We start from the raw sequence: 22757 nt of genomic DNA, 5'->3' as shown, positions 1-22757 counted from the left end.
CCTGAGATTAAGAGTCTCATCATGCTCTACTAACTGAGCTAGTCAGGCTGTCTCAAGCTTTCTTCCCCTTTCTTCCCCTTCCCCTTTCTTCCCCTAGTAGGCCATACTATAAAAACTAAGGAAGAGTGTAAGTTTAGGTCACATTTTTAGTCACATAAGAGAACCAACAGGATACCTGTATTTAGAAGTTCAACTACCACATGCATTTTAATTTAACTCTCCCTATATCTACTATTTGTAGATAGTGAGAGTAGAATTCAAGTCATACTTATGTAGTGTGGAGGGGAACTTGGGTTCTAAAGGCTAGGTAAGCTCTGGTAGGTCCTACGAAGCTTAAATGGCTTCAAAAGTAGGCCCAGTGATGGATTCTCTCTCTTGTCCAGGATGAAATTATACATCCATTCATTCCTGATCTGTCTGATCATACACATGTAAGACAAAGGAATGTCCCTGCTGCTGACAACACACCAGCCCTACTCAGGGTTCATATGCCATAACCCATTCAGTAACAGATTCCTCCTAGAGAAGGACCACAACTTACCTCTGTAGGAGTACAAGGATACTTGGGAGAAGGTTCTCATTCTGAGCTCCAAATTTGGCTAAAGCACTGACAGCAGCTGAAGCAAAACAAAAAATAGTCGTTAAACAGTGCTACAAAAATAAGCACAGCTTTCCTCTCCTATTCAGTGGCCCAGATTTCCCAATTCATCTTAATACAGAGACTTGTTTGCTTTGCTAAGAGATTCTTTAACTCATTTCTTTGCTACACTACAAAGGTTTAAGGGAATTTAGTAGGGCCAAGGGGCCAGAATGAGCTCAGATAATATAAAAAGAACAAGTCCTATTTATATAGCACTTACACGTTTGTAAACCATTTTTTCCCAATGATCCCATGAGGTAAGGGAAGTCTTCTGTGCAAATAGGAAACACAGATATCACAAACATCATCTTTTTGTTGCCTTCCCTTCCTCTCTTCTTGCACACCCTAGTGAGAGACTTAAATCCTATTCTAAAACAACTAATCCTGGAGGTAGGACAAAAGTCTAGAACTCATGTCTTACAACTGCATATTTCGCAAAACAATGACAAAGTCCTCTCATTTGTCTCAGTAAATGAGAGTTCACATGCTGTTCATTTGGTTACCTGAGGTGCTCAATTCTTTACAAGGAAATCTAACTGTACTCTATGTTAATTTTTATGTGGGTGTGTATACACACACACATAGGTATGTATGTATATGTGTATATGCACACGCACATACACACATACACGTAAAGGTCCCAAATAATCTCATAAGCTTTCGGTGATACTGGTGACTTTAACTCATGCTTCCAGGTAAAAAGCTACCAAACACAACTTTAAGAAATCTATCTGGAAGCAAAGTCTCAGGATTCTGAAAAAATGACTTCACACAATTCCTTCCTATTCCGGGAAGCCAAAGGTAATTCATAGCCTCGTTTGTGAAAGCTGGGTAGAAACCAGAATGGAAAGTGGAAAGGAAAAAAGTCTGTACACCTAGAGCTTAATTTGTAATCCTAGAATGCCTCATATGCGGACATGCTTGTTTCCTTCATTTCACAACTACTTCTCCACCCATCACCTTGAGGGCAAGGGTTAAGCAGTATATCAAAAAAATTAAAGTAGCGACAAAGTGAAGTCAGTTTTCATGTGACTCACCAGCCCTGACAGCTTCATTCTCCAGGACCACCCTATTGAAAATGAAACGAATATATTTGGAGGGAACAGGTGTCCGGGGACCCTCTTTCCCCAACAAATGCAGGATCTTGGTGGCCAGCACAGTGTGTTCACAATCTTCAATGAACTCACAAAGGTGAGCCAGACCTGACTCCTTACTCTCAGGATTCTCTTCCACAATGCTGATTATGCAGTCTACAATGGCTCGTTTATACTTAAAGCCTCCCTGGTAAATGAGAAAACAGACATGCTAAAGTTAGTCCCTGGGGACTAACCTGTACCCTAAAGTTCATGCTTACAACATAGGATTCTCATTTTCTCTTGCCTTAAGAAAAGGACTTATCACTCTAATGGCAAGTTTGATCAAGGAAGCAGCAGTCAGAACTAAGCAGAATAATTGGCAAACAAGGTAGAGATAGGAGAATCCTCTCTCTGCCTAAAATATCACAGTTTCCAAAAGAAGTGAATATAAATCAGCTGTTTTTAACTTAACAAAGAAGTACTTCACCCACATCATCTCGCAGCATATTGGAGAGAAAAGTCATCATGACGCTGTGCTTCCGAGGGTACTTCTGACATAGAGCACTGATAGCCTGGACCACTACCACCTGCCAAGAGCAAAGAACATAGCTTGAGTCACCGTCCACTTTTCCTTCTTCTGAATACAAGCTGGGATTGTGCTATGGTTTCTTAAGCTAAGAAGGCCCTGTAAATGCTAAACCTCAGAATGTCAGATATATTAGCTTAGCTCCTTAATAAAAAATGGTTATATGCCAAGCATGGAGTTTACAAGTTTGGTCATTTAAGTTATTCAGACTTAATGGTCATAAAACTAACTTTTAAATAAGAATGGAAAAAGAAGCCATCCTTCCCTGACTATATAAAACCAGCAAATTTATTTTATTCTCTTTGTTAACATAAATATCAAAATGAGATGAAGAGTTAAAAGACAAATTTTTGAAGAAATTATGCTGAGGAATAAAAAGATTTTTCCTAAAACTTTAATGGAAGTATCAACTCTAGTAAAAGAAAAAAAAAGCAAGCTTATGACATACCTGAATTTAATGAATTCCAAAAGAAACAAGAAGCATAAACTTTCTCATCTTAATTCTGATTTGTATCTGAATCTTAGTTATCAACAGCTTAACAAAACACTTTTTGTTACACCTGAGGGGAAATTCCAGTTTCAAAACCAAAAACAATTCCCTAAGAGTCCCTCTCTTAGCTCTAAAAACCTAAATCTCAATGAATCCTAATTAAATTTAATCTAATGCATTTTTATATGTGAAAAAAATATTCAATAAGCAAGAAATATGTTTTAAAAATTAAGTCCACTAAAAACCTTGTTAGTTACAACACAAAATCTCTGAAGAATCATTTTTGTGTGACTATATCTTTTAAAAATAGCACCAAAGAGATAAGTGCCACCATAAACTGATAACTCTGATAATAAACTAAAAACCTGACAACTGATAACATAGTGGTTGCAGAAGCAGAACTAAGCTAATAGGACATATATTACCTTGAACTCGTCAGAAATCTCAGACACGAAAGATGAAATCTGCTTCATAAGCCTGTCCACGCTGCTCTCACTTCCTGTTTTCAGGAGTGTGGTGATGGCCAGGGTGGCAATGCTGCGGTTTGAGTCTGTGATCAAGTTTTCTAGGTCCAGGTTGCAAGCTGTTACTGCAGAAGGGTGCTTCATGGCTACCTGGAACAAAGGGAAGAAAAGAAAAAAGATCAGTTAAAATGGCCAAGGTTGTTTGTTTTTTTTAAAGAAATTTTTTTTTTTAAAAGGAAAGGTATGACTTTAGTTTAAACTTGCATGAAACAACAGGACACAACCTAGGCTAGGTCCACACAGCAACTACTCCTTGCTTGGCTGGCCTTGCCCCCTTTTGTAGTCCTGAATGAGTTATGGGGGAAAACCCTGCCAGGCAAGGAAAGACTTTGTTTTAACAGATTCACTGTACTGTGAAGCCACAACTAGGGCAACTTTATGCAGTATGTTCAGGCATTATCTATAAAATTTATTTGGTTATGACATGAATTTGTGACATCTTTTGCTAAGACCTTGAACTACTCAAATCTCTTATCAATATTTAATTTTTCACGTTTATTATGTCATCAATTAGATTACTAGTTCTTTATGGATGAAGGGAACCTCTGTACTTTGTACTTCTTCGTATCTAGCATAGTTCCTAGAATATATTAATTGTGGTAGAAAGAATAAGAATAAGAATATCTACCAAGGTCCCCTGCCAAGTAGGTGAAACTTGTTCATCTCCTTAAAAGGTACTGAAATGATCTTCCAGATTTAACTGTTTCAGGACACTCAAGGCTCAGGATATTGATGTTGCTCCCTGGTCACTTGAGTATACCAAAGGACCAGGGCATGAAGAGCCTCAGCTGCTGCTGAACCATCAGGGGCAACACAGAAATAGGGAAGCTGCAATCCTAGGAATCAAGGATGCCTCCTCATGAAATCTCCATTCCTTGCTCTGGCTAAGTAAACCTCTTCTTCTTCCAAGAAGTAAACTTGTCAAGTGCATCACCACTGTTCCGAGGCCCCCAACCTTGATGTCATCCCAGACTACTCATTCTCACACATTCCACATGTCCTGCCATTTCTACCATCACAACTCTTCTCCTCCCCACTCCCACAGCCACCATCCTAGTCCAGGCTCTTTTGGCCTCCCCCTTAGACTATTGCAAGTGGGCTCTACCTGGGCTGCCTCAAGTCTCTCCCGTTCTAAACCATCCACCACACAGCTTCCAAAGGGATTTTTCTGAAAGCACAGATCTGACCATGTCACTTCTGCTATACTTAAACTTCAGTGACTTCTTATTAACTTCCAGATCAAAAGTAAAGTCCTTTGTTTTGCATTTAAAGCTCTTTTCAACCTGGTCCCTTTCCTACAAGGCCAGTTTTCTTACACTTCTTCACTCCTTTCCCTTCCCCACCCCTCCACAACTATCTAGCTTACAGTGACCTACTTGCCGTTCCTAGCATACAACACAAAATCTCGCCATCTCCATGCCTTTGCACTGGCTCTCCCCCATGCCTGGAACACTCTCCTCATCTTTATCTTAGTTTCTCTGCTTTGTTCTAAATTCTAATTTGTTCTAAACTCAGGTAAAATCCTATTTTCTTCTCAGACTTTAGCACAGAGCCTGGTACACAGAAGGCACTTAATAAGTGCTTGTTGTTCTGACCTTTCTGTAGGAGGCCTTTCCTGCTTCCCCAGAAACAAGTGCTTTACTTTTTGAGATCCACCTTTCCTCTACTGTATATATATAGCCTACTATGTAGCTAGCTGTTTATCTATTGTCTTTCTCATTAGAATGTGAACTTCTTGGTGGCAGAGACTAGTTTTGCTTTTCTTTGGATCTCTAGCACTTAGCCAATGCCTGGAACATAGTAAGTGCTAAATAAATACTTGTTAACTGATTGGCTTTTATTTACTCCTAAATGTGAACCTCATCTACCGTTGGCCTACTCTAGAGGGAGGTACTCAATAAACATCTGTAGCTCTGTCTGCTTGGTCTCAGGTGCCCCACCCCCATCAAGTTCTTCCCTAAGCTATTTAACTCAACCTTGCAAATCCTCAACACGTTCCCACCAACCCCAGTCTCCCAAAGCCTTCCTTCATAATGGCCCAGACCTGGGCTTTGTAGCTCATTCCACTTTACCTCAGTAGCTCTGGTCCCAAGGACAAAAGGGGAAGGGGGAATACACCACTCCACTCAAACTTTCCAGCTTCCTCTGGTCTGTTGTCTTCCCCTCCCTTGAGACTGCAAACTCCCTGAGGGCAGGGATGGTCTTCTTTTTTCTTATTTGTATCTCCAGCACTTATGTCAGCACTATATGTCAAGTGCCTGACATATAGTAGGCACTTAACATTTATTAAATTAAAGTACTGAATTTGAGATGAGATAAAGATAAACCAGTCAGCCTTATTTCATCCACATTATGGCTCTTTTAAAATGAGGTTTCTTCTCTCTCCCCCAACACCCTTTCTTCATTTGTCGGCTTTCTGCTCTATGTCTACTGGGAGGATGATATCTATGTTAGGTAAGCATATCCAAGAAGGCCAATACAAGGATGACTTTTAATAGGATATTCTACCATAAGTAAGTTTAGGACAAATTTCATTGTCCTCATTTAATAGATGGTGAACTGGAGACCAAAAGATTCATCCAAGGTCACTGAATAAACTATGAGCAGGAGTCTAAACGTCCTACTCACCAAACTCTTCCAGACAAAGATAAACATGCACATCAATTCTCTATACCCTTTACTTCCAAGATCTAACAATGGAAAGGACCATCGATAAACATAAAGGACAGCTACCTTGTTCAAGGTCCTCACAGCTGCATATCTCAAGGCTGGCTTGGGAGAACTGCAAAAGAGCTGAAGAACTAAAAACAAAGAATTTTAATTATGAGTTTGTTTACCTTAATAGTGAGAGCTCAAAATAAGTACAAAAACAATTTTATTCAGAACAAATCTAGGGGAAAATCTGAACTCATCAACTCCAAACCACATTTTAGCATGCATGCAAAATGATAAGATGCTCTCCTGTTAAACTGAAAAAACTACAAAGCAACAAAACAACATTTATTCTAATAGTTTTGTGTTGCTTTTTTTTAACTGAAAAGGTAAAAATATTTTGAGCTGAGAAGGCACACAAAGGTATGGCAGTAATGGCACTAAGCTGCTCTCTAAATCTTTTTAAAAGTTTACATGTGGGAGAAATGCTAAACAGACAAAGAACTGTTTTCAATAAAATGCAACTCTGGTTCATTATAGAGCATAAACTTCTAACCTGAAGCTTACATATGTATCTAAGGGATAAAGATGCTATGAACCTAAGTCACATAGCTACCACAGCCATGGACCTAAAAATCCAGCATTTTGTGTGTCATACTGCTTCTGTCCAAATCTTCAACAAACCTGAAACAGCAGGTGCCAGTTCCCTCGCAGTACAATTGGGGAGATGGATAATAGCTGATGCAGCTTCATAGATAACCATTTCATGTTTGTTTCGTAGGCAGCTCTCAATAAAATCAAACAGTGGACTTTCATGGCTAAAAGGAAAATGGGCCCGTAATTAAACAGTTGGATTTAACAAGAAAATATTTAACCAGGAAATCTACGCCATGAAAATAACAGGCAGCCCTCATTTAAGGAATTTTTACTTTACTAAGAAGCTAACAAATAAACAACCAGTTTTTAAAAAATTTTTTTATCCCACCCATCCCCTGCAGAGGCTCATTTGCTTTGCAGACATGATTTCCTATCTCTCTCTCATTCTGTTTGGTGTTACGTGTAAAGGGGATATCAACAACAAAGTCAGAAAATCTAAATCCTCCACCAACATTCTGATCATTAAAATTTGCTACTCACTAATGTACTGTCATAGTTTTACTGTGGAATCTCTGCATTCTTGTGCTGTGGTTTATAATTCATCACTGACTCAACATTGTAACGAGTTCTACTATAATTGAGAAAGGAATACCACCTTAAAGGATAATAAAAATGTCCCAACTTAAGCATACTTTTTCAATACTTTCTAAAACCCAAATAGAAATTGTTACTATAAAAAGTTTTGTTTTTGTTTTTGTTTTTTTTTAAATTTTTTTTAAATAAGGAAAAAGAATAGAAAACAACAAAAATTCCAGTTCTGAAGCTCAGACAGGACCTGGAAAAAATACATCCCTAACTTTGTCAAAGAACGGTGAACTGGTAAATGAGGCAGTTTGGGGGCTTCAAGTTCTCCTCTCCCAGTAGGTGGCAGTGTGACTCTGGGCTTCTCACTTCACCTTTCTGTGCTTTAGTTCTCTTGTGATCAGGCAGTTGGGATAGATCCTAAGTTTTTTTAAAGTTTTTTTAAAGTTTTCAAATTCTATGATCCAAGTAGTCTGTGGTCTTTAAACATCTTTACTGATAACAAGTTTGCTTATTATTACTACTTTTAATACTCCAAGTAATTCCATTAACATGGGTACTCCCTTCACCAATACAGATGGCTCATGGGTTCATGGGTTGCCCAAAAGGTTCTGTTGTAGAACCTTTCTGATCATAGCTAGGCATCTTCAGAGAACAGACATACAGTTGGACCTACACCTGAAGTTATTACAGCTAGGTAGGACCTATTAGCAGTGGGATTCCACTGACATACCTTTCAAGAACTCATGGTCACCTCTATAACATGAGGAGGCACTGGAAAAGTACTTTATTTATACTGTAATAATAAACAACTTCTGCTAATCAATAATTGTTAAGTAAGAATCCTGCTATGTTTTTCAAATTCAGACAAAATTATCTTTATGTTACTTGGAAACTTCAGTTTCAGTTTCCAGTTATATGGAATTATTAAAGCAACTTGAAAACTAAAAGATATCTGAAGAATACTCAAGATAGAAAACTAACTCAATGTATTTTTTACTCAAAAGTTGAAATCAGATCTGGTTTAGGTAAAGGCAGCAATTTACCTCTCCTCAGTTTCTTTCAGCAAGCGACTAGCGATTCGGATCAGCATACAGTAAGCAAACTGGGACTTTAGCCCAGATTTGGTGAATTTATTCAACATCTTGGAAACAGCAAGGCGATCATTTTTCCTGAGATGGTACAGGACTCCCAAGGCATGATACTAGGATGATAACAAGGAAGAAAATACAACATGGAGAAAACTAGTCAGAAGCAGGACAAAAAAACTGCCAAAATCATACCAAAATATGTTGATGCTTCTGTATATATAGATCTAGTCATATGAATTACATGATATGGTATATGGTATATGATATGGTCATATGGATTAATGATTTCCTGACAAAAAGAGGCAGTAATACTGTTACTTTCAAGTAAGAATTCCTTTTTTCAATCAAATTAAAATCCAATCAAGATGGAAGTATAACTACATGAAACAACATGGAAAAAGAATTAAATGGAAAAGAATCATTTCTTTTGCCCTACCCACCCTGTTCAATTTATTTCTAGTACAATCTTGGCCTGTAATCCACACTGAGAAAGTTTTAAAGTGTTGACCAAACTGAAGTAGATCTTGGCATTTCCACATGACCTTGCATAGCCCCAGGACCAAGTATCTTAGGAAGTTCTAAGGCTAAATTAGAAGAAAAAGTCTTCTCTAGGGCAAGTTCAATAATCTGGCTTTGCCTGGAAGATACACCTCTTAGAAAAGGCTTGCACAAGTGGAACGAACTGTTTGCAGTGGTTAGCAAAGGAAATTTTTCTTGAAAGATACATATCACTAGTCTATTACCTTCTCAAACAGCTTTCTTATACAAAACAGAAGTCTACATATTTAACATTATATTTTATATCTCTTGCTTCATTTCTTCTAGGTACTTCTGTAGCCTTTGTTCTCTGAGGCTCTACCTGGACTCCCTCACTCAAAACAAAGTCAAGTGCAAGTCATGTCTCCATTCCTCCGATGGCATGGTCTTCTCTGGCAACGAAGGACGAACACAACAGCAACAACCTGGACTTGTTATAGATTACGTTCTTCTTCTGGGTTTACTCCCTTGAGTTTCTCTCAATCCATTGTCATTTCCAATGCGTTTGGCATTTCTTCTGTTTACTAATATCTCAGGAGCCTCAGTTTCTGGTCTGGGGAATTTCTCAAGATTCTATTTCCTTCTGTATTTTTTTGATGGAGTGGGCAGGCTGTGCTTGGTCCAGGACTAGTTTTTGCCTGCTGCAGAATTTCTGGATTTTGGCTCAGTCTCCTAGGTTCAACATAGGTTTGGCCTTGGTTCCTACTGTCTCTTTCCATTTACATAAATCTGAATTTGGAGTTGGCTCTATCCTTGCTGTGATGTTAACAAGTGTCTAAGAAAATGTTGCCAGTTGTGTCTGTGAGCAGGCTTCCAGCAAGACCTGTGGGCTTTGTGCCTCTCAGATGTGCTGTACTACCTGGGCACTGGCCTATGCACCTGCCTCCTGCTGTGTGGCCTGGGTATGGGCTGAGTCCTGAACCATGTGCTTCTTCACATCTCCTCCAGTGAGTTCAGTTACGCACTTTGCCTTCACCTCTCCTGGACTTGTTTTAACTTAAAGTATCTGCAAGACTCTGATAGTCTTTTTTGTCCAGTCATGAACTGGACGGAGAAATTGAGACTTCTTTTTGTTTTTATCATTGCTCCCTCTGGTGCGTTTTTAGAGCTTTATGGAGGTATCTGAGTTCCTCTAGGTCCCAAAATGCCATCATCTTCCCACAATTCAGAAAGCCCAAATATTTAAGGAGATGTAAAATATTTTCCAAATAAGTGGGGTTCTTTACCCACTAACAGCTTAGTGTTGCTTCTTTCAATACAGGGTAACCCTATTAAGTTTCAAAAGAAATAACTGTGGTCCAAATAGAACTCAACTCTGTGGAGAAAAATTTTGTATCATCACAACCTACACATGTATTTTGATGGTGCAGCAATGTGGAATTCTTCTAATTCTTTCAAAATGATTTCAAAATGGCATAGAATTAAGCACTTTTCTTTAGAATCTCTATGATGATGATGACTAGGGTCTAAGAAGTCTGAATGTGGCTCCCTTATAACACCAATGCTAAATTTTTCAGAAAAAAATAGTTGATACAGAATAACAGAATTTTAGAGGTAGAAAAGACCTAAGGAGTGCATCTAAATTGCTATTCCAACAAATACAGGAAGTCCTTCTATGACATCCCTGAAAAGATCATTCAGTCTCTGCTTAAATGACAGAGTTCAGGGCAGGGTAGCACATATCATAATATCAAATGAGAAATTATGAAAATGCTTACTTTAAGAGTTCTCTAGAAGAATAGAGCATTAGAGTGTCTACACACCAAGCAATTATGCCCTTAGCTGTCTAGCATTACTGGGAACAAATGAAATCATAAAAATTACATGCTGAATATACTCTTAGTCCCAGGATGGAACCTGAAAGGGTGTCATGACAAGTACCTGCACCATGATATTATCACTGGAAGCAGCTTCCTGGGCTTCATTAATCCATCGTTTGACCACATCGTAGCTTATCTTCATCATGTGCTGAATACAAAAATTAAGAATTACTGAGGAATTTAAAAAAAAAAGAATGATATTATTAATGCACCTCAAAATCAATACAGCAGAACATTTTTTCTAACAGCATAAAACTGCACACAAAATAGATGACCTGAGTAATGGCTAAACAACCATAAGAAATTATGACTGAAAAATACAGAGAAGTGTGGGAAGACTTTTATGACCCACTGCCAAGTAAGAAGAACCAGGAGGATAACAGACACAAAGATGACAATGATACAAACATAAACAACAAAAAACCCTGAACACTGTGTAATGAGAATGACAAGGCTGACTCAGAGAGAGAAAGGGGAACTGCGGGTACAAAACATGTCAATGGTCAGACTGAGTTAATGTGCTGGTTGGTTTCACTGCATTGCTTTTATTTCCCAGTATTTTTTGAGGGAGGGATATATTGGGAAATGGAATTAGTATAAAAAACAAAAAATCTCAATTATTTTTCAAAAAAGAATGATAATGTCCTCAATGTAACCAACTTCCAAAAAACCTTATACACTGATGGCTTATGTCATTTTTCTAACTATCTACATCACCCCTACTAGCCAGATGCAGACCTTCCTTTCCCTTCTCCCCACCTAAACTCTGTTCTTACAGAGCCCCAGAGAACAGAGATGTCTGCAAAAGTGATGTCTGGGATTAAACATTTGGCCATATGATCATTTCATGTTTTACTACCTGGTAAATTAATTTGGGACGTGGGGGACAAGGACAGCTACCTGGCCAAAAGTACAAAAAAGTCCTTTAATTCAAAATGATCTGCTCCATACATTCCAGCAGGTAGAAGAGATACATTTCACTGACAAGCTTCTCTCTGAGAAGATAAAATAACCCCAGAAGCATTAGGCTTGTAAGTCCAGTGTTTACTGCCTTGATAAGCTAAACTGTACTTTCCCACTGAATAAGAGTTGAAGTGGGGAAAGAGTATAGTGGTTTTGGAGCACAAGTTATTTTCAGGGAGTGGCCTGCCTGGATGAGCGTCAGACTCCTAACTCTCACATGACCCTCACTTCTTTTCTTCCTTCCTTTCCAACTTTAGCATAGATTTCCTTGCTTATTTTCCCAACTCATAGGGACCTAGGGCCTACAGACAGCCTATTAATCTTTCAATTCTTTTTTGGTACAACAAAGAGTGCTTGGGAAAAAAAACAAAACAGAATTTTTTGTACTTATTAAAAGTAAATATTGCACAAGAGAATCATAAGGACACCTTGTTTCAGTAACTACAAACTGATGTAAATCCTAAGTATACTGCTATTTCTCTACTTACTAAAGAAGACACCAATGCTGAACTGGACACACTTGGAACTTTATCCACGATGGCTTGCTTCATGTATCTTTCAATGGCCTGCAACATTGTTCCCTAATGCAATTTGGAAAAAGTAAACACAGTGCTCATTTTCAGAAACAAAACTCTTTTATCTGAAAGTCAATTACACACGCATGTGCGCGCACGAGTACACAAGCACACAAACACACACACATGGAGTTATATTAAGTCCTACTTCGGTTCAATCTAAGGAATAATTCTTTAAGAAGTGAATGAGTTAACTCAGAGCAGTAAATTCCCTGTCACTGCAAATGTTCAAGCAGATCCTATAGAGAAGATGCCTGAACTGGATAAGGAGACTCACTCTAAGGCACCTTCCAACTTTAATTTTCTGTAAGGAGAACTTCCTATTTATCTAGTTCCAAAAAGGTTCTCAGAAGTTCAAATTTAGTTATATAATTTTTACTTACCTTGAAAAGGATCTGAAATAGTCTCAAAGCAGAAAGCAAAGAAAGGGAAAGAAGAGGAGCTCTGAGCATAACAGCTATCTCCAAAGCCTCAGGCTCTCCCTTGGCATCACGCTCAATCTTATTTAACATATAATTATTAACATTCTGAGTCATCTTGTTTCCCAGCTTTCCACAGTGAGGCAGTGCAATTTGAGGAGTTGACACAAAGACAAGCAAAGTCTCACATATGGGAAGAGTCAGAAAAAAATAAATAGCAAATTTCTGTACTACTGCAGATTATGACACTACAATGAGGAGCACATTTATAATATCCACAAGTTGAAAGGATCAAATTATGTTCAGTACCCCATATCCTATTTAAGAAGGACAAGGGAATTTATAATCACTTTTATTAAGATTAAATCCAAAATGATTTTTCAAAAAGGTTTGATGTCTGAAGTTTTAATTATGTAGAAAATTAATTTACATGAAATATCCCATTCTTTCAATTGATATTGCTAGATAAAAGAGTTACTATAGACCATACAATCATGTTTCCTCAGCAACAAACCCTCTTAAAATAAAGTTCCTTTGAGTCAAAGTTAGCCTAGACACAGAATGAACTGGGGAAAATTCTAGTCTCTTTAATGTTAGTGTAGTAGTAGCTGAAGAGGAAAGTATTGTTTCAAGCACAGGGATCCAGTGAGTGAAAGGCTGTTCTCCTGGGGTCAAAAAGGAATCAGTCCTGCTCTGACCATGGTTGTATATGGGCTCTGTGATATTAGGCAGAGGAGAAGGGAGAGTGGGAAGACTTACACGAACTGTTGCAGAGCAAAATGAACATTATCAGAATAATTTATAAGATGACCACAATAATGGAAAGATAAACAACTCTGAAAAACTACAGAAGAATGATCATGACCTCAGAAGACAGATGTCACATACACTACCCAACCTTACACACAGAGATGATGAACTAGAGATGTAGACTGAACCATCCATTTTCAAACATGGCCTATTCTTTTACAAGGGACAACTTCTATTTCATGGGGTTAGTGATCACAGACAGCAATAGAGATATAGGGATGTTTCTAACCCTCCAAAAGAAGAAAATGGTATCAATGAAACATTAAAAATACACAGAAAAAAACAAAGTTCAGAAAGTGACACAAACAGGGCAATTTTGTTACTGCTGCATTAAATTTAATGTACTCTTGAAAAAATCATGTAAGAGAAGTTCATGGTTTCATAAAAAAGACCCTGTTTTGGTCTCTGTATACTGAAATGTTAACGTTTATTGATGACTTAAGTTCATAATAAAAGTTTTAAATTTAAAAAAAAGGTGGAAGTGATAAAGAGAATTGTAACCTTCTACACTTCGTGGAGAAGTTGAAAGATAGGTGAAATACAGAGAACATATGTCTCTGTCTCCCATACAATTTCTACAATTTGAGGAGGTTTCTAACAATGAAGTTTAAAAAGAATTAGACTTTTAAGAGTTTGCTATAATGTGGTTATTCTTCTTTGAATCTCTCCAGTGACTTGCAAGGGATTACATTTCCTATTTACAGACTGGATTTTTTCTACATAACACAAGGTAAGCACAATATAAGCTAAACACAAACATACATAATATTTTACTACAGGAAGAAACAAATTATCAAAGAGCAACCATCTGGTTAACGTCCAAGTGGCACATTCCATGTCAGTGAAATTTGCAGTCTGGTAGGAGGATAGGAAAGATATAATCCCAAAGCTAAATAGGAGTCTAGTCTGGCTGTTTAAGCCAACATGCGTGTTAAAAAAAAAAACTATGATATTTCTTAATAACATGCAGTTATTCTTTAATCAATGTATTCAGTTTGAAAGTTCTAGTTCTAGTCTTTCTATAAAAAGGAAAACTAATATTTAAGTCTTAAACTGTTAAGTTTATTTTTCCAGGAATTATATTTTTTGTTGTTATTGTTCAGTCTCTTCAGGCATGTCTGACTCTCTGTGACCCCATTTGGGGTTTTCTTGGCAAAGACACTGTGGAGTGGTTTGCCATTTCCTTCTCCAGCTCATTTTACAGACAAGGAAACTTAAGAATGACTTGCCCAGAGTCATACAGCTAGTAAATGGCCAGATGTGAACTCAGGGAGATGAGTCTTCCTAACTCAAGGCCTGGTGCTTTATCCACTGTGCCACCCAGCTGCCCAGATGTATATTCCCATTCCATTGCACTTCAAACCAAATTCAGTATTATGATCTCATTTCAAACTGAACACTTGAGATGACAAGCCAATGTCATACTGTTTCAAACATAGGCCATACTAGCCAAATTAGATCACTAGCTGTTCCTCAGCCTCTTCCACACCATATCTCTACACATTTGATGTGTATGCACTGAATGCAGTCAATGATGAACCTTACTTTTCAATGTATACCTCCGTGTATATTTTTTCCTTTCAAGGTAGAGGCTTAGCCTATGGTCAGTAGATGAATATGGTAACTACAAAGCCAATGTAAACAAGTGACATTACAGGCATTTGTGCTATGTCTGTATGTATGCAAATATGTGTATATGTACAGATGTATTATAAACTTATCCATTAAAATGAAACCTTAAGGAAGCCATCTCTTTGTCAGAGTAAAGAGTGCTAATAAAAACTAAACGCTGATCTCTGGGAAACATTTAGAGATACAACATTTCCTACGATACCACACAAATAGAACTTACATCAGTGATTCTGCAGAGGGCCCTGATGGCTGGACCTCGGTACACATCCTCTTTCCCAGTCATATCTTTGGTCAGACTAGAGAAATTGAAATGAGTTAATATGCTATTAATCACGGTAATATGCATTCCTCCACAGACTCCTGCTTGGCTAGTTTTTAGTAACATTCTCCACTTTCAGCCTAATACTGAAAAGAAATTAGGACAAACATTAAAAAAAATAGGCAATGGAAAACAAGATTCCTAACAAATTGAGAACGCTAGGCTAACATTTCTTTAGGCTCCCCAAGCTAATAAAATCTTCTGTCAAACTCTGCTATTGCCCTTAAGATAATATCCTAGGTCTCTCTTCATTACAAAACTTTCAATCTTTCTAGCATCCAGCCCTGTAGGGTGGGGCTTCTATCTATTACTCTGCTCAAACTACAGTGTCTTTTCTCAATCCTTATTTTTCTTGACTGTTCTGAAATGATATTGGTATGGAATCCTTCTCCTCCTTGGTTTCTGTGATTTTGCTCTCCCCTAATTTGCCTGCTCCCTCCTGATCTCCTTTACTGGGGCATCCTTCTCCTCCTCCCGCTGCTCAACAGGTTTGCTTATTCCTCTAAGCCTTTATCACTGGCCCACTTCTCTCTGTTCGGTCCCTTAGTCTCACCAATCCCATGACTTCAATTATTGCATCTAACAGCTAGCTCTAGATGTTCAGCTCCAATCTCCCCCTGCACACCCCTCCTAAGTCTCCAACAACCTGTTGGACATCATCTTCTAGATGTCCTGCTGGCACTTCAAATGAAGTATGTCCAAAATAAATCCATCATCTTTCCCCCTGAAACCTGCCCCTCCTCCCCAGTCACCCAGGGTCAAAATCTCAATGTTACTTGTTAATCTTCCCTCTCTTCCTTTGTCTACCAGTTACTTGGCCCTAGTAATTCTACCTCTACCATCTTTCTCCCATCTGGTTCTTCTGCTATATTCCTGCTGCCACCCCAAAGTTCAGGTCCTTATCACACCTTACCTAGAATCTTATAACATCTTCCTGACCATTCCCTTTGTTTCCTGTCCTTCCAACTGCTAAAATAATCTTCCTAAAGCAGAAGCCTGATCATGTCACACCTCTGATGAAGACCCTTCAGTGACTCCCTGTTGAATTTAGCATCAAATACAAATTCTTTAACTTTAAAAGAACCTTAACAGTCTCTTCTCAGAACTACCAATCTATTTTTACAGCCTGATTTCACATTATTTTACTGCATTCAGTGGTTCAGACAAACTAGATTACTAGCTGATCCCCAATCTCCTACACACCACCTCTATATATTTACATCTATGTAGGCTGTTCAACATGCCTGGAATACGCTGCCTTATCATCTCTGCTTACTGAAGTCTTTCTCTTTTTTCAAGTCCCAGCTTAGGTGCTACTTCCTCAGGGAAGCCTTTCCTAATCATCTTTCCACTCATTCCATTTTCTTGTAACTCTTTGTCTGAATTTCTCCTTTGCCCCTATCACATTCAACAGTATATCACATTTTTCATATACATGTCATATCATTTCATTAGACTACAAGCTCTTTAAGGGTGGGGGCTGTGCCATTTCTTTCATCTTGCATCTCAGGGCCTAGATACTAGAAAAGCATCAGCTACACAGCAGATGTTAATTATCATATCCACTGCCAACTGACCAAAAAATATAAAGAACTGGCTATGTTTTAGGTTCTAGATCCCTTAGTATCTGGATGACATGAAAAGAACTGGCATAAATATTGTACTGCACCCAACATTCCTGTGGGTATAAGTCTACTTCCTAATCTGTTTGTAAACAAGGTTCTCTTTTTAGTGTGCTGTTTCAACTAAAGGATTTTCAAGTACATCTATTACCAGCTGCACACAACTATTTACCTTTACCACGAAGCCAATGTATTATTGCAGATGATGGAAGAAGAAAAGGGCAGAAGGAAAAGAAAAGAGAAGTTTCAAAGTGGAATAGCAAGGGGAAAGAAAAAAGAAATTTTTTTCCCACTCTTTTATAGATTATCTTCCCAACCCCAGAGATTCAGATCTTAAGATTATGGAAGCTAAACTACTTTACATCTCTCTTTTGTCACCTTAACTCTTCAGAAGAAGATCATTAGTAAGAGCAGGGGTTGGGGCAGGTTCAAAGAGCTCCCTTTCCTTTCAGGCCCCATTTTCTAGAGGGAAGCCTGTGGCCCTGCTATAATTCTGGATGGCTCTCTTAAGACACAGGAGTTCTGAAAGGGAGGGACATGGACAGCCTTCAGCAAAATTTCAAGCTGGTCAAGTATGTGACTGCCTCCTTGCCACTTTCTATCTCTGCCCCTCTCTCTTCTATCCCCTGGTATTTATTCTCCTACATTCCCTGTGCCTCATAATGCCCTAAATCTCCCAACTATAGCTATCCATTCAAACACTCCCTTCCTACTGTGTTCCATGTATCAAAATCACAACTCTCTCTTGCCTCTTCAGAATTAGTTTTAATTTACTGACATATACATTCCACTTTAAAAAAAAAAAAAAAGTACACTTGAGTTTTGTGTATCACTACATCAGACTTAGCAAGGGAGAAGGAAGGGGAGCAAAAAAAATCTGCTGGTCCTGAAGGAAGAATGAAAAAGAGGGGAAGAAAAAACTATCATGTAAGGAAGTGTTATACACTCATACAACTGAGAAATAGCTGAACAAATCGTGATGTAAGAATAGAAACAGAACCAAGAGAACAATTTGTAGAGGGACAACAATACTGTAAATAAAAACAACTTTGAAAAACTTCAGAACTCTGATCAAAGCAATGACCAAACACATCTCCAGAGGCTGATGATGAAGCATGTTCTTGATCTGACAAAACAGCAATAGATACAAGGTGTAGAGACACATATTTTTTGGACACAGGCACTGTCGGAATTTGTTTTGTTTGACCACACTTATTTGTTCAAAGATCTTTGTTTATTCCTCCCTTCCTCTTTGTTGATAGTGGGGAGGGAGAAGGAGAGTAAGGAATAGTGATGCAAAAGACAGAAGGCCATTCAAACATTTTAAAAAATGCACAGAAGATATTCAGAAGGAAGCACAGATAAGCAGAACAGTTTTGAAAGTGTAGAACATATTAGTTTTTACAAAGCAAGTGGTGTGAAATACAGATCTGTAGTTTCACAAAAAATACTCTTTTTGGGTCCCACTGGATATGTGGAAATGCTCTTTTTTTGGTATTTAAGTTCAGAATTCTAAAAAAAGATAGCAGAAAAGGAAATGGCTATTGCTCACACCAATTCTCCCTCTCTGTCTCATGTCTCCTAATGCCCTCCAAAAGGTACTGTTATCACGCAGAGGAGCTGAGTCCCAAAATTCTTGAGCTACCTCCTGCCAAAGAACTACATAGGCCCTACTATCTGGAATCCCTTGGCTAATAATTTAGGTCTTTAAAGAAACCTCAGCATCTTCCCGCCCCATCAATCTTCCTTTCCCCAATGCTATCTGATCCCATAAACACTCTCCTGATTCTAGCCCCTAGAGCCATTCCTAGGTCAGTCTCACTCTTCTGAAAACTGGACAGACTTACTGGGTAACCTGGGCTTCATTTATCTGTCCCAGGTCACTGTATAGGATGAAACAGGAACCATCCCTTAGGACCAACTACTGAATGTCCCATCCCTGGGAAAAGTCTGTTGTTTTTAGCCCTGATGGGTTAGACCAGATCTTAGTTATGGCTTTTGGGAACTGAGGTGTCCTTCCCTATCACCTTTATCATGAAGCCACTTTAATCTGCAAAGACCATATTAGTTAGTAGAAGGCCAGAAAAAAGCAAAAGCTACCAACAGTAAAAAAAAAAAAAAAGGGACCAGAAAGGGATCTCAGAGGCTACTTAGTTCAGCCAAAATCTGAATGAGAATCCCTTCAAACTCTCATTCTATGATTCTCCAAATAGTCACCCAGCTTTTGTTCAAAAACCTTTAATGATGGGAAATCCACTATTAATCTCTTGAGGCAGTACATTCTATTTTTCGATAACTCTAACTACTAGTTTTTTCTTTTAACCAGATGAAATCTTTTTTTTTTTTTTAAATAGATATACTTCTTTTTACCCTCTGGGACCAAAAAGAACAAGTGTAATAATCCCTTTTTCACTAACACCCCTTCAAAAATTTTAAGTGAGGTTTCCCATCCCCACTAAAACTTCTCTTTTCCAGGGTAAACATCTTCAGATTCTTCATCTGATCCCTATGTACCATAACATCAAGGTTCTTTACCATCCTGATTGTCCTTGTGTGGACATTTCCAACTTACCAATGTCTGCTTAACATTCCCACTTTTCAGGAAGAGTGATTTACCAGTGATTTATCGACTAGTCAAAATGTAAAACTAATTATACTTCTATTAGTATATAATAATCCCCACCTAGGTTTCTTCACCTTCACATACCTGCTTGTGACAATAATCACATCCTCAGAGATGTTGGCCATTTCTTTGATGGTGAGGTAGCACATTCTTCTCAGTGTTTGCTGGGAAAAGTCATTTGTAAAAGGCAACATGTTATTGCTAAGGATACTGTTATACAAGCTACACAAATTAAAGTTCTGCTGAGGATTTCAGTGATAACTAAACATCTAGATAACAATCCTAAATATCTCATGGCACCACTGAAAAGCAAACCAATTCTGTGCCAGCATAGCACTTATCATCTGAAAGAATGCTGAAAAATTCAACCATTTATCCAGACATTTCCAAATATCAGAATGTTTAACTTTAGAGAAAGTCAACTTAAATTCATTCTGGTGGTGTCATAAGCATAATGAACTACAAAGAAATGGACCCACTTCCCCACACCCCACAGGGAGGAAGCCTTCTGAACTAGAAAAATTGCTACAAATGAATAGAGGATCAGAGTGATTAAAAAGGTAGATGGAATCTAAAGTGTAGAGGGTTTTGAGATTAAGATGACATAGATTTAATTTAACATAAGATTTCATTAAAAGAATATAAACAATATACTAAGGATGCCACAGCTAAACAATCAAAAGACAGATTTTTTCCTTCTATTCTTCACTTCACTAAAGCAAGGATAGTTCTTCTAGATGCCTGGTGCTTTTTTGTCAATTTTAATCAGAATTTCTTAACATATTCAAATGAACAATTTCAACCAAACACTAAGAAAACTACACGATTCCTAACTAGCTCTCACTGAGTCTTTATTTTATGCCTCCTACAGTGTACAGGACACAGAAGCCTAACTTCCTGTAGCCTGGCCATTCTTACACACCAGGCAGGCTTTGCTTTTTTGATCCACGTACTTACTCTTTACTACTTGGATCTCAATCCCTAACTCTGTTCACCCCCTTTGGCTTTAGTGTAGCTGTCTCTGCCCATCCTGGCACTCACCACTGCCCCTAGACTGGATTTTGACACTAATGATGACAGACCACTACTACAACAGTGACATTATGAATGACTCTCTCAAGGACCTCAGCAGCCATCTAGTCCAACTCATACCTGGAAAGGAATCCTGCTATAACACATCCAACAACCTTTCACCCAGCCTCTGCCCGAAGACTTCTAAGGAAGGGGTACTTACCACCTCCCAATGCAGCCCATTCCACTTTGGGACAGCTCCAACTATTAGGAAGTTATTCTTAATATCAAGCACATATTTGCCTCTTTGCTACTTATACCACATTATTTCTGGTTCTGCCCTCTGGGACCAAACAGAACAAATCTCATCTCTCTCATATTACATTCCTTACAATATGTGAATATAGCTATCATGTCCACTCTCTTCTCCAGGCTCAACCTGCCCAGTTCCTTCACAACTGAACCTCATATGACATGAATGTAAGACCCTTCCTCATTTGTGTTGCTCCCCAGGTTATCAATATCCTTCTTAAACTGTAACCCCCAGAACAGAACACTATATTCCAGATGAAGTCTAATGAGAGCTGAATTACAGAAGGACTATTATCTCCTTATTCCTAGATGCAATTAATAATAATTAATAACAAGATCACAATAGCTTATTAGTTTTAGGGGCAACCATAATACAATGACTTATATTGAACTGGTAGTACACTATTCTCTACATAACTATTCTCTACACATCTTTCATAAAAAATGCTATCTAACCATACCTCCACCATCCTGTACTTGTGAAACTGATTTCCTAACCCAACATTTCTTTTATTCCTATTGAATTTCATCTTATTAGATTTAAGATCTTACCTCAATTGCTATCCCTACTGGCTTAGGATCATCTGCAATTTTTATAAGCATACTTTTCTATGTCTTTTTCCAATAACTGATTAAAAATATTCAACAGCACAGGGCTAAGAATAGATTCTGAGGACTCCACTGGAGATCTCTTACCACTTGCCATTGTATTATTAACAACTATTTTTTAAGTCTAGTCATTCAACCAGTTCTAAATTCATCTAACTGTATTACTGTCAAGTCAGCGTGGCAAGTGAAGCTGATGGCAATCAGTGAGTGAGGCAAAAATCAACAGGGGCAAGGAAGAAGTCAAAATCAAGGGAATATGGTCAGAGGAGAAGTCAAAGCTAGGAGAGAAGGTGGCACAAAATTCTCCAATCTACCTTCCCTACCAGAATCGTTATACATTTGAATGCATCCTGGCCCTTTGAAATTATAGATACAGATATAAAATGGAGACATTCTGTCCAAATCATGTTGAATAAAATTATTTCATTTAATTGTTTTCTTATTATGTAAGCCTTCTAAAAAAGGGTTTTCCCCCTAATTATATTGGCTAACACAATGTAGGTTGTTGACTAAATAATCCTCAAACGGTTTAGAATTAAGGTATGTTTCAAAGTGATTCGTTAACTCAATTATGTTATGAAAAAAGCTGTTGAACAAAGAGTGAATTTTTCATCTGAAATATCAATCACAAACACATTATTAAAGCCTATGACATGGTTATATGGGAAATGTTTTCCAAGTTGAACTCAACCTTTAAGTCACTGGACGTATTTAAAGCCCACCTACACACGAAGAACCCAAAGTCCTGGACAAGGGTTAATTATATCTGTGGAAATAATTAACTCACTTCTTATCAATGCAAACAGAAAAAAAAACTAATTTAGTTTAAAAAGTAAAGACTTACATCATTAGACTGAAATAATCGAGTCATTGCAAAGAAGGCTTCAGTGGCTTCAGTAGTTCCAAAGTGTTCACCCTAACCAAAATAAAAGTCAATTAAAAAAAAATCTGTTAACCTGATTGGGGATTTTCCTCTAAAACTTCTAATACTTTATATGTCCTTTTAGAGTCTTGGGAAAGCCATCATTTATGTAAATCTTCCTCCATATTCCAATTTTTCAAATGTCAATTTTCTCTTTTTCTGAGTATGTAACAACATAGCAATTTTTAAAAAAATTTTTAAGTATTTATTAACCAAGCAAAAGTCTATTGAACATGAAGTTTTATCATTCCTAGCACACACAGTTACTTAGAGACACGTCTGCCCATCAAGAAATGAATATCCAAAGTCCCAGTAGGTGTTGTTCAGATCTCTTTGATTTAAACT

At 37.9% G+C, this 22757-nt stretch overlaps 2 protein-coding genes across 10 annotated transcripts in view; one reads left to right on the top strand and one right to left on the bottom strand.

Moving 5' to 3' along the window:
• The window catches only part of MEST (mesoderm specific transcript), a 47407-nt gene extending 38072 nt beyond the window's left edge, over positions 1–9335 (top strand). For 4 of the 6 annotated variants that reach the window (XM_072652731.1, XM_072652730.1, XM_072652729.1 and 1 more), the window contains exon 13: positions 9064–9333. In XM_072652731.1, the coding sequence (XP_072508832.1) occupies positions 9064–9247 (184 nt within the window). In that variant the 3' untranslated portion in view covers positions 9248–9333. Of the gene's footprint in view, positions 1–9063 lie in introns of all 6 variants that reach the window. The other 2 variants (XM_072652721.1, XM_072652722.1) reach the window with 2 other exon arrangements.
• Positions 1–22757, bottom strand: part of COPG2 (COPI coat complex subunit gamma 2) — a 41171-nt gene that overhangs the window by 10189 nt on the left and 8225 nt on the right. For all 4 annotated transcript variants that reach the window (XM_072652714.1, XM_072652715.1, XM_072652718.1 and 1 more), the window contains exons 4-15: positions 22335–22406; positions 19643–19722; positions 15215–15290; positions 12047–12139; positions 10657–10743; positions 8194–8351; positions 6653–6786; positions 6050–6117; positions 3218–3406; positions 2208–2303; positions 1678–1921; positions 542–617 (exon numbers count right to left, since the gene is read on the bottom strand). In XM_072652714.1, the coding sequence (XP_072508815.1) occupies positions 542–617; positions 1678–1921; positions 2208–2303; positions 3218–3406; positions 6050–6117; positions 6653–6786; positions 8194–8351; positions 10657–10743; positions 12047–12139; positions 15215–15290; positions 19643–19722; positions 22335–22406 (1373 nt within the window). The remainder of the gene's footprint in view (positions 1–541; positions 618–1677; positions 1922–2207; positions 2304–3217; positions 3407–6049; positions 6118–6652; positions 6787–8193; positions 8352–10656; positions 10744–12046; positions 12140–15214; positions 15291–19642; positions 19723–22334; positions 22407–22757) is intronic.

The sequence above is a fragment of the Notamacropus eugenii genome, chromosome 3, assembly GCF_028372415.1.
Source record: "Notamacropus eugenii isolate mMacEug1 chromosome 3, mMacEug1.pri_v2, whole genome shotgun sequence".
NCBI lineage: Eukaryota > Metazoa > Chordata > Mammalia > Diprotodontia > Macropodidae > Notamacropus > Notamacropus eugenii.
The sequence above is the reverse complement of the archived record's forward strand: the minus strand, read 5'-3'. Positions and strand labels throughout refer to the sequence as shown.